The 11,503-nt window shown below is 43.0% G+C and overlaps 2 protein-coding genes across 2 annotated transcripts; one reads left to right on the top strand and one right to left on the bottom strand.

Moving 5' to 3' along the window:
* Positions 1-622: 622 nt before the first annotated feature.
* On the bottom strand, positions 623-4,001 carry LOC100836667 (growth hormone-regulated TBC protein 1). Its single transcript, XM_003573755.4, has 8 exons — positions 3,515-4,001; positions 2,706-3,381; positions 2,203-2,319; positions 1,949-2,127; positions 1,698-1,791; positions 1,514-1,591; positions 1,280-1,381; positions 623-1,130 (listed from the first exon to the last, which is right to left on the bottom strand). Exons 2-8 carry the CDS (start codon positions 3,252-3,254, stop codon positions 999-1,001), a joined length of 1,251 nt encoding a protein of 416 aa, XP_003573803.1. The 5' UTR covers positions 3,255-3,381; positions 3,515-4,001; the 3' UTR covers positions 623-998.
* Positions 4,002-8,401: 4,400 nt separating this feature from the next.
* LOC100836363 lies at positions 8,402-11,017 on the top strand. The gene is made up of 3 exons (XM_003573754.4): positions 8,402-8,857; positions 9,625-9,768; positions 10,649-11,017. The coding sequence occupies exons 1-3, from the start codon at positions 8,567-8,569 to the stop codon at positions 10,826-10,828; spliced, it is 615 nt and encodes a 204-aa protein (XP_003573802.1). The 5' UTR covers positions 8,402-8,566; the 3' UTR covers positions 10,829-11,017.
* The last annotated feature ends 486 nt before the right edge of the window (positions 11,018-11,503 follow it).

The raw sequence follows: 11,503 nt of genomic DNA, 5'->3' as shown, positions 1-11,503 counted from the left end.
AGTTTTGCCGGTTGCTAACTCAAAACATTGGCTTATGCTTGGTAGTACTACGTGGATTTGCCTATTGCACCGTGGAATTGCAAGACATAGGAATAGGCGAGAGATTAAGATGTCACGTCATTTCTGCTCATAAAGAGAGTAACAATTTAAGATTTTGAGCCATATTTGTATCATGTTTCAAAAAGATTATAGTGTCAACTGCATATTGCGACTAAGTTCCCCTCCAGGTCTGAAATCAGTAAGCAATCCAGAGATGAGATTTCTTTCAGCTGCTTTATTAAGCATTCTAGTAAATACATCTGCTACTAAGTTAAAAGAGCAGAGGGGACATGGGATCCCCTTGACTTGCCTTTGCCAGTCTCGAAACGTAGCAGTAGCAAACGACGCAAACCATTAGTCATATTGATGGATGCCCAATTAGCTGAAAGTTGATTTATTTGGATTCTTTGGAGCAGTTGCCAAATTCTGATGAATTGCATTCCTCCCGTCTCTAATTTCATAGGAAAATGAGCTCAAACTTCTTCCATTTTTCCTTTGAGAAATCTAATGCAGTGCACTTGTTACTGTGCAATTATCCAAAAGCATCATCAGCAAAATTTCTGTGTTTCGGAATCCTGTAATGTAGAACAAAACAAGATTTTTTTTTCGAGGTCCATTCATGAATGCAACAGTTTACAAACAGTCCCGAGAAGCATTGACAGGTACACAAGCTCCCACTGCATCTGACCAACACACATGGAGATACAGATGAACACACAATATGATGTCCCAAAAACAAATACACATTGCAGTTTTCACATCTCACATTTCCATTTTTCAGTGGACCACGAGCGATTTTTTACTCGTCCAAGCACACAGTCTGATCAGGTATGGCTTCACCGTGTCGTCTTGTCTTTTAAAAAACCCCACACAGTCTGATCAGGTATGGCTTCACCGTGTCGTCTTGTCTTCTAAAAAACCCACATGGGCTTCAGTGTCACAAAATCTATTTTTACACTTCATCCATCCATCTTGAGTGAACTCAGCCGTCTTATTCTTTGATCGAGCTCAGCCAAGACCACTGTCTCCTGCTTTTTCCTCTCTTTTGTGATTGTATTTGCCGTCATGGACCCAATCTTATCAAATGCAAACTAGGAAGGAAGATGGTAAACATAGATAACATCAGAATCCAATGTTTGGCAAATAGTGCTTTACAGCGTTTTGTACTACTACCATAAGACATATACTTCATCACTGACTACAACACCCAATTTGTCTGTTCAAAGGAACGGATATTTACCGTGAGCAGTTCATCAGGGTCATATAGATGATGAGCAGTTGTTTGCAAAACATCAATTACATCACCAATGTGTTGGATGCGTAGTAGATCATCTTCTCTCATCTATAAATATTCCAAAGCTTGTGAGAACAAAGTAATGTAAAACAAGCATAAAGCACTCTTTCAATCATGTGAGCAAGGAATCCAAACACCTTTGGAATACCATGCAGCTAAGGATATTTCCTGGGTACACACCTTGAAAATTGCCAGAGCAACATGGAACAAGACCTTTGCTCCTTCATTGAATAAAACATCCCACACCCGGAGGGTTGTCTGTTCACAACAACAATAATGTCATGTATGAGCTAATAATTGTACAGTGAATTCTGGACAAATCTTAGATGAACGTGCTAATCTTTGAAGCAAATTATTGCCTAACCTCTGAAGGCAATGTTTTGGAGAAGAGACACAAGAACCATTCTGTGGCAACAAGTGAAACATCAAATCCCATGGCTTCAAGATGAGCAGCAATCCTGTATTATTTGGTTAATCCAGTATAGTTCAACACCACAGCATGATGTGTTATAGTTTTTTCTTTTGACCGAAAACTGTAGGGGAGGCCCCAACAGATGATGTATTATTGTGATTTATGTGTTAGGGAGTAGCATAGCATCAGAGAAAAAAATATACCTGGGGCACTTTTTAGCTAGAAGATCTTTGAACACTCTCTGCTCAACATGACAGCCAGAAAGATTATCAGTATAACAATCTCTGACAAGGACATCTTCTAAAAGTACAGCAAGCATCCAAAATGCATCTTCCTCTGTCTTCATAACGAGCAACAACAGAGCAGCTACGTAATTTAAACCCTGCAGTACACACCGTTAGAAGGTGCTCTGTGAGTTAATTACATTTGACAAACTTGAACTAGGCACCACAGTTACCTGGCAATATCCAACTTCTGAATCGCGGAATGAATATCCAGCAAGCACACGTCGAAGAGATGCCTGACCTTCCTCACTGTTCAACCAAGGATGGCAAGGGAAGGTACGGGGAAGATCCTATAATGACAAAGTATTCATATTTACATCACAGATTCATCGAATTAATGTACATAAGAACAATATTCTTTTTAGATAATGGGAACTTTTATTGATTCTTTGCAATTTATCAAGATGATGCAATCACACAAGAGTTGAAATCCTGGTCTCTGCATCAAGATGCACAGTCAATATATGCTGATAAGTGATGATAACCATCTGGATTGAACAGCATAATGCTACATATTAAGATCAAGAAACTATATCAACTCCAAGATGGGCACTTCCAGCACACAGGTACACAATTGATATGAGGAATGCTAACTGGAAAATCCTTGAACCAATGAAGCATATGCAAACCAAGTATTAATGTAAAGAACAAACAATAACAGCTTATCAAAACTCACATGGTCGATTTGGCGTGTCGCTGGTGTGGTCTTCCCCTCCGTAGCCCTGATCAGCTCATCATAGTACGTCTCAGGAACCGTTGAACGCTTCTTGGCCGCTCCCGACACTGACAACCATACCTTTGGCCTCAGCACAGGTGGCACCCCCTTCCTGATGAGCCTCCTCAAGGTAATTGTATTGGTGAGCACTGATAGCTTGAGCGACGTGACGCTAATCACACCCTCACCGCCATTGGAGGAGATCCTCGGCTGGAGGTACCAGTTTGCGCCCTTGCTTGCCTCCAGCGCCCACCACACCCTCCCTTGCTGCCTTATCCTCTCCCTCACCTCGTTCAGCACATTGACATCGTCCACATTGCCCTTCACCATGAAGCCATAGAGATCCTCAAACTTCACCGACAAGTGGTGGGTATTGGCATGGCTCTTCCTGGGTGTGGTGTACCTGATGGTGTGGGCGGCGGGCATGGATGCAGGTGGCGTGTTCCACAATGTCTTCCTCCTCCTCGGGTTGAAATCATCTGCCACATCCCTGGTTTGGATCCCAAACATAGTCTTGTCCCCAAATCTATGTGCTAATATATGTATGTATATAGTATATCTTTATATCAATCCACTCCGAAATGAACCCTTTTTTTTCGTGTTGCTTTCTTGGTTTCCTTTCTCGTTGTTGAGACCCCTGCAACCATCGCAGCAAACCACAAGTTGATGGCACTTCATCAAACACCAACCGCAACTAGGTGCAAGAAAGAACACAAGTTTATTTCGAAAAGTAGGGAGAATAGGAGGGCGGGTGGGGGGGTTGAGATTACCTGCAGATTTCGAGAATCCGCACGGATCTTCTCTTGGCTAGGCTAGCCGATCTCTTGCTCAAGAACCAAGAAGAGCGGATTCGGCCGGTGCTGCTCTTGTGGATATTCGGTCCGAGAACCCAAGAGGCGGAGCAAACACCGACGATATCAGATTGGGAGCAGCAACACCGACGACCAGCTTCCTCGCAACGGCTAAAAATGGCTCCTCCTTTTCCCCTCCTCCTCTTTGACCCTTTTTTGGGAGGCCTAATCGCTCTCACCAATTGGGATTTGGGAGTTCCATGTCAAGCACCGGGGCGGGGATAATCAAATGCTGAATCTTTCGCGGTGATGTTTTCTCCTGGATTATCCTATCTCTCGAGCTTCTGGCAATGATGACAGCTTTCGAGAAAGAAGGTGGGGGATTGGTAGCTAGCTTTTATGCAGAATACCTTCTCCCGTTGAACATTTCAGCTTCTTGTCTCTAAAATAGTGTCGGGATAAAGATGTACTCCTTAGCCTTAACTACCACCAACGGATAGAAATTTGGCAGGTTTCCCCTCCAAGAACATTGGATTTCAAAATAATTGAAATGTGATAGCAAATAAACAGGAACAAGTCTTTTTGCAAATTGATGAGCCAGGGTAGGCATGATTGCAAATTATACGAAAGGGATTTGACTATATAATAAAAAGGGGTTTGGAGGTGTTGAACACGTTCGATTATGACGGAAGCTTGTCATCCAAGTCGACGCAACTATCAGCGACCGATATCATAGGGAAAAGAAAATGTTCACATTTGATTTCAGCTTCTTCTTTTTCTTTTCGGAGAACTAGGCACGTTCACATTTATATTTTGCGGTTGGTGGGTAAAGAAATCATAACAGAAAGGAGGGTAGAGGGTTAGTTGCCAAGGACGGTTTCTTGGAACAAGCGGTCGGTGCTGTGTGATTAATGCTACACGTGGAGGAGAATCTGCTTCTGGAGTGTGAATTAAGATCCCGCCAAATGTAACGATCAAGATTTTCTTTACAATTTAATTAACTAATCTCATTTTTCACAAAGAAGGGTGTCCATTTATTTTTAGGTTTAACTTTGATTGTTGGTAGGACCAATATTATGTAAATTATGTGTAATAAATTTTGCAGCATTGGAAACTTTTTTTGAATATGAATTCGATGATACGTATTAGTAACAAATATGCGTCGTCTAACTAGTTCTAGTGGTCCGGCGAGCCGGCGAGTACAGATAACCAAAGTCGGGCCCATACAGGTCACCCGGTGCAAAACCGAACCACAAACCGAAAAAATATCCGAAACCTTTCGGTTTTTCCTGGTTTTTTATTTCGGGTCCGGTTTTCAGAATGTGTAACCGTTCGGGTTCGGTTTCTTTCGGTTAAACCGAATAAAACCGAAACCAGTCCAGCCAACGAAATATGTTGGACATGGGAGTCAAACACTCGATCTTTGGATCTCCCCTCTACCAACAAGCCAGTTGCGTCGTGAAACTTTTGTTACTCTTCTAAGGAAAACTTGTTGTTAACCAGTTTCAACGTTGGGCTTCCAGATTTGGGCCTATTTTCCCTTGGGCTATTGCTAGGCTTCTCATCTTTTTGCATGAGCGACTCAACGGATTTTTCGAAACCTTTGAAAGTAGTCAAGTTCGTGCAGAGATCCGAATGGCAATGTTGCTGCTCCAGTCTTATTGCGGTCTCTTTTTTGAAGCCTTGACATTATTTTATGGAGCAAAGAACGATACCATGGAGAAGAAGTCTCTAGAGATTTCGTTGTAATTCTTAATTTATAGGAGTTGCATTGTAATCCTAGGGTTTATGATCCAAAACACTGTACCTGTAATGGTTCTCGAGTTTGACTAAAGTCTCGAGTATGTGAAATCATAGGTGATGTGTAACATTGGCGAATGTTTTAGGTGAAACATTGATGTGGATATTTTGAATAATATGGATACTTATGTAATGACATGTATCTTGTTTGGACTTAGTGATTTGCTATTGGTATGTTGATCCATTAGTTTCTTATGTGAAAACGTGGCGTGAGTTGTGTTGAAACTTACTCTCAGTCAAGTTGTGGACTTGTGCTCGTACTAGTTATTTGTCTGTTCGCTTTGAGGTGTTGCCGGAGCTTGAGGGACGTGGCCGATGATGGGATCGAGGGACGAAGCTTGGGAGAAGTTGAGGTCGAGGGATCAAGGTCATGCGGGACGTTCGTGCGAAGGAACAATGGAAGTAAAGGCTACGATGATCCGGGAGGGTACCGGTTTGTCGTACGTTGTTTATATCGGAGATGGAGATGTACAGTCTTGGAGATATTGGTCACGTGATGGTTGAGTTTTGAAGACATCACAAGGAGTTGGTGGCATGGAATGACATCGACGGAGATATTCGACACGTGATGGTCGAGTTTTGAAGACATCACAAGGAGTTGGTGGCATGGAGTGGCATCGACGTGAATACATCCAGGTCCAGTCCTGGCTGGTTGAGAGTTGTTAAAGACTGAACAAAAGGGTCCTCAAGATCGAGTCCGATGGAAAAGTGGTTCACGCGAAAGTTGTGCGCGTCGTCGAGACGAACAACTTTGCTTTCTGAGGTCGTATGCAGGCTCCACGGTCAGAGTAACGACTGGGACACAGGTGTTCGTGTTGGATTCGAACTCGGTTTAGGGTCGCAAATTTTTCCTTATAAATAGAGGCGTCCAGGCTAGGGTTTTAGCAAGGACGTGAGGGAACTCAGAGCTTTGGATTTAGATCAATTCTTGGAGAGTTTTTGGATGCATGGTTGCATCTTCTGTAATCGATCGACATCGTTGCAATAAAAAAATTCGTTGGCGGTGTCATCTCCATTTTTCTCGGATCTTCGTGAATTCTTCGTGCTAAATCTTTCTAACACTTTGATGTAGGTTTATCACAAGTTCATAATATTTTGATGCAGGTTTCCCACCAGATCAAGGGAAGACTACGATTACTTCATCTTTTTAGTTATTCCTCGAAATTGGTTCTAGATTGATTCTCGTAACTTTCTGTCAGCTCTTACTGTTTTGATCATATCTTGTGATTCACACATCCGATTGAGCTGCTTTTTGGTTCTTTGGTTAGATAATTTCAATACCTACTCATACGTATTTTTTTATTCATCCAATCGAAAGTTAAGGCTGTTTTACTATCACGTGTTTTAGGTTTTGAACTTTCGGGAAAAGTTTTGATTTGCTTGCGCGCAAGCATTCACCCCCCCGCCCCCCTCTGATTGCACGAGAATACGGTGTACATCGATTTGGCGCCTTTAGAGGACTATGATGACACTGGATTGGGTACCGAGGGCGCCAGGGGTGAAGAGGGAGCCGAGGGAGGAGAGGAGAATGATCTTGAGGAGATAGAGGAGGGGTTTTCGACGGATCCCAACCTAAATTGGCTCCGCGGGCGAGCAATTACTCCGAAGTCAAAGACGTGATATTGGTGAGAGCATTTGAGAGTGTATCGCTCATGCTTTGTCCGAAAATGATCAATCCGGCAAGAAGTATTGGCAAAGGATCGAGGACAAATATCATTGTATGATGGAGGTTCCTTCGGCGCATAAATTGAGGTCACTCCAAGGAAGATTTGAGACGATCAAGACTTGTTGCAGTCGGTGGAGTGGTTGTTTGGAGCATGCGCCACCAAGCGGGTGCCGAATTGATGATTATGTGAGTGAAATTGAGTCAATACATGTTTGTTTGATTCTCCCCATTGGACAATTTTGATTGTTATTTCCATTTGCATGACAAGATTGCAATGGCGAGGTACAAGGAGATGCCGGCGTCAAAGCGGAGGCCTTTCATGCTCCACCATTGTTGGAAGGTTTTAGAGGATAGCGAGAAGTGGAGACTGAGGGATGAAGAAACACCCCCGAAGAAAGGATCCTTCGTTGAGTTGGATGATGATGATGATAGTGATGCACCATAGGGTGGAAAGAACCCGCGCAGGCCGGATGGAAGGAATACAGAGAAGGAGAGGTTGAAGAAGCAAAGAGAGACCTCTAGTTTGACGACCAAATTTGATGAATTGATGAAACCGAAAGAGATTGCCGCGGCTAAGAAATTGGAGGTCAAACTTGCATTGGCCGACAAGAAGCATGCGCACAAATTGGAGAAGTGGCAAGTGGTGAAAGAAGTGGATCGAGAGAGGACGAAGATCGACGTCCGGAGGACTGCAATTGAGGAAGAGAGGGCGAAGATCGATGCACGACGGACTGCAACTGAGGAGGCCAAAGCGGCCAAGGATTTGGAGGAGGAGGAGAACAGAGTCATGACGATGGATCCTAACGCCCTTTGATGAACTCGGCCGACAGTGGTGGCAGATGAAGAAGGAGGACATCATGCTGCGTCGCTGCCAAGCTAGAGCTACCACGACTGCTGCCGCAGCCTTTTCTGCCGCCGATGCTACTTCTGCTCCACCGTAAAGCAACAACATTTGGTTGTTTTAATTTGAGCTTTCATGTGATGCGCTATGATATGCGCAAGTATTTTGTGAACCGTGACTATGAACTGTCGAATTGTGAACTAACGAAGTTTCAATTTTTGTTTTCGGTGTGCATATTTGCGGTTTGCAGGCCATGGGCGGAACAGATCCTGCAAACTCAATTCTGGCCAGGTCTTTTTCGCACCCAAAACGAGGATTCAGCTCACGGAAAAAAAGTTTTTCAGGTTCAGATTATGTGGGATCCGAGATGCTCTTAGGTAACCTGATTATTTTAACCTCTTAGGTAACGTGATTATTTTAACCTCAAACCAAACCAAATGTATCCAAGTCGGGTCCGAATTTAATGCGTATATTGCAAAGTGGGCCCCTATGTCATACAAGTGCTTGTTTTGGTAATTTTGAAAAACAGCTGCCGTGCTCGGCCCACATACGGACGGATCCCACGGTCGCTGCGAAACCGCTCCCACTTGGTATCAACCTTTCGTGCTAGATCTCCCTCGCGGCGAATTATTTCCGTGTACCCAATCGTAACCTACCCGCGCTCGTACCCGCCTCGCCGCAGAAGGACACCTCCGCCGCCGCGGCGTCACAGGAATTCCCTGGCATGGAGGGCGTGGGCGCTCGGTTAGGGCGCTCTTCGGCCCGCTACGGCCCGGCGACGACGTTCACCGGGCCCGTTAGAAAGTGGCGCAAGGAGTGGGTCCCCATCGCCGCCGCCGCGGCCACCGCGGCCTCCGCCGCGACCTCCTCCACCGCGGCCGGATCCCGCGGGAATAACCTGGTCCTGTTCAAATGGACCCCGCTGAACGGCGCCAACGGAGGAGCAGGGGAAGGAGATGGGGAGCAGGCGGCGGCGGCTGCGGAGACGGCCACGAGAAGACGGCGGTACGTGCCGGTGAGGATTCTTGATGTAATTCTTGGGTCTGGTGTGGTCGGTTTCTGGGGCTACGATGGGTTCGTTTCTTTTAGTCTGCGCGCTCAAAGATTGAGCTTTTTTTTAGATCTTGGTCGAACTGAACTGTTGAACCAGGGGAATTTTGGGATGATATGCAACACTGGGGACCATATGGTTGAAACGGGTTTGAAATATTATGATCTGCAAATAGCCCCGGAAACTGACCACGCCAAACTAAGTTTACTTTACAATAGAGTTGTACGTTTGCGAGTTGGGTAATTGTACGTCTATGGTGTTTAAGTAAATTAGCCTGGAGTTTAGAATTTCACTAGTATTGCTAAACTTGATTGGCAGTGTTAATCGTGCATCATCTAATTTGACCACTGATTGTTTAGTAGGATAATAAGCATTATAGTGTGGTGCTCCCAAACTGAGTTTATTTTACAGTGTGGTGGCTACGGCAACTTACTTGGGTAAAGCATCCGCAAGACCCTTTGACTATTTACAGTCTTTTCTTCTGAATTGTAGTTCAACTTCAGTGTAGAGACGCCTGGCTGTTTGCTTATCTTAAATATAATCTTGATTTGATCAAATTGATGAATACATTTAATATTATGTTCAGTCTTGGGGTGCATTTACTTACTTTTGCCAACTACTTCACTCCCTGTTCGTGACAACATTTACCCTCTGGAACTCTGGCGTTTTCACATGTTTGTTTTTTCTGATATTTTGTCAGCCTGCTTTAATTCAATCTCGCCACACTGCAGGTTTCTATAGTTGAAGATCAGAGGCAAGAATCTGCCAAATCTGACGATGAGAATAAGGCTAATGATGGAGATCCTTCATCCACTGAAACTGAGCCATCTAATGGGAAAACTAATATTGATGATACGCCCATGGATGAATCACAGGTAAAATTGCTCTTAGTCAGATGTACTATTAGTTTGCAGTGGTTATCTTCTTTAATTCAGTAATGTTCACAAACGATCAAACTAACAAACAAACAAAAATGTTTAGCTCCCATGTCCCAACAAATGTCATTTTACAGTATTTGACAACAGCGATCTTCTTTGGATTTTGATTATCTTGATTCATCCAAAAACGTATCTGCCATTGTAGTACACTGGCTCATAGCTTAGCATAGCAAAGCATCCAGCTCTTTACCGCTTAAAATATTTCCTGAAATTGTCAATGATGATTCTTGATTCGTGATCGTTCTCACAAGAAATTTTATATGCCTGTTTGCAAATAGTTGGTATAATGTTATGCTTCATATTATATGTGGCTTTTTTGTGACACCATAGATCATAAGAGGTGGTAGCACTAGTTCACATAACCGTACCACTTCATTTCAAAGGAAAATGTCTTTCTCTAATAGCTTGTTTGGACGGTATTTTTAAGTATGTTGAAATATATACAATATCGTTCTTTCTGGTACTCAGTGTAGACTATAACTACAAAAGTGAGTACATTTTTCTGATGCTATAGACTAGACTTGAAAATTGTTTGTTTTCTAGTAAGGCAGCAATCATCTAATGGTGTTCATTGTGCAATATTTGTTCCCTGTATTTGTTGTTCTATGAAGAATTTTTGAAGTTTCTGTAATTTTCTTTACTTTTGTCTCTCTTTTAGATCGATTTTGGTGATCCTTTTACCAACTATTTTACATGAGAGACCATGTGTATTTGCTCTACCCACAGCGCAAACCACTTTCCCCGTCAATTAGCTGATGACTTGTTTCTCCTTATTTCCTCTTCAAATTGAAAATTGAGCGTACATGTCCTATTTCAGGCATCGGATGAGGCTCGAGATTCTGGCAATAATGGTGGTGGGACCGACCTAAATTTAAACTTAGGTCCGAAGGACCCTGATGATGAGGATGAAGGTGATACAGGCGAGCAAAATGAAGCTCGAACAGAACATAGATTGAAGAGAAAATCTGTAACCCCTGACCTTGAGATGAGAATGTAACAGGCGGCTCATCTATTCCTTGGAATTCTTTACTATATTTGCCTTTGGGCCATTTGTGTAACTTTCTGGAATATTTTCATCAAGACAAACAGCTCAACAGAATTTATTACAGAACTCACAATAGTCAAGTGTAAAACATTGATGTTAATGAAAATATCTATGCATTGGCATGTGCAAAGTGCGCTTTTATTTTACGGAGTATATATGTTTGAATGGAGCAATTTATAACAATGTGAACACAACATTAGTTAAGATACAGCTAGAGATATCTGAAAATTCAACGAAGCAAGTTACCTAGGCATGCCGTGCTTGAGTGCTTACATCCCAGCAAAGTGTTAAAGAAATTAAGCCAAACTTGGTTTGCACATGAAGAAAATGTAAACCACTACCTCGGTTTCTAAATACAAGATAATCTACATTTGTTGTAAATCAAACTTCATCAAATTTGACCAAGTTTATACGAAAATGTAGTAATATCTATGATATCACAATCACAACAGTCTTAAAGGTAACATGCAGGTCGAAATAAGAAATAATGTGCGGTAGTTAAAATGTAACAGAACAGAACAACTTCACTAGCAAGGGCGCGCCCCCAGATTAAACTTCAGACTGCTTCTTGCGCTTCAAACATGTGTAACAGACACACCCCTCGCAGTTTTCCCCGCAGTGCCCAAA

This window comes from Brachypodium distachyon, chromosome 3, assembly GCF_000005505.3.
Source record: "Brachypodium distachyon strain Bd21 chromosome 3, Brachypodium_distachyon_v3.0, whole genome shotgun sequence".
Lineage (NCBI taxonomy): Eukaryota > Viridiplantae > Streptophyta > Magnoliopsida > Poales > Poaceae > Brachypodium > Brachypodium distachyon.
This window is presented reverse-complemented; position numbering and strand designations above follow the sequence as displayed.

Bases quoted from the DNA above. Each gene is read 5' to 3' on its own strand.
- LOC100836363 (XM_003573754.4), top strand. From the start codon at position 8,567: ATGGAGGGCGTGGGCGCTCGGTTAGGGCGCTCTTCGGCCCGCTACGGC. The intron at 8,858-9,624 runs GTGAGGATTCTT...GCCACACTGCAG, and splicing joins GAAGACGGCGGTACGTGCCG to GTTTCTATAGTTGAAGATCA. The intron at 9,769-10,648 runs GTAAAATTGCTC...GTCCTATTTCAG, and splicing joins CGCCCATGGATGAATCACAG to GCATCGGATGAGGCTCGAGA.
- LOC100836667 (XM_003573755.4), bottom strand. From the start codon at position 3,254: ATGTTTGGGATCCAAACCAGGGATGTGGCAGATGATTTCAACCCGAGG. The intron at 1,792-1,948 runs GTATATTTTTTT...CAAATAATACAG, and splicing joins CTAGCTAAAAAGTGCCCCAG to GATTGCTGCTCATCTTGAAG. The intron at 1,592-1,697 runs GTTAGGCAATAA...TGTTGTGAACAG, and splicing joins CCAAAACATTGCCTTCAGAG to ACAACCCTCCGGGTGTGGGA.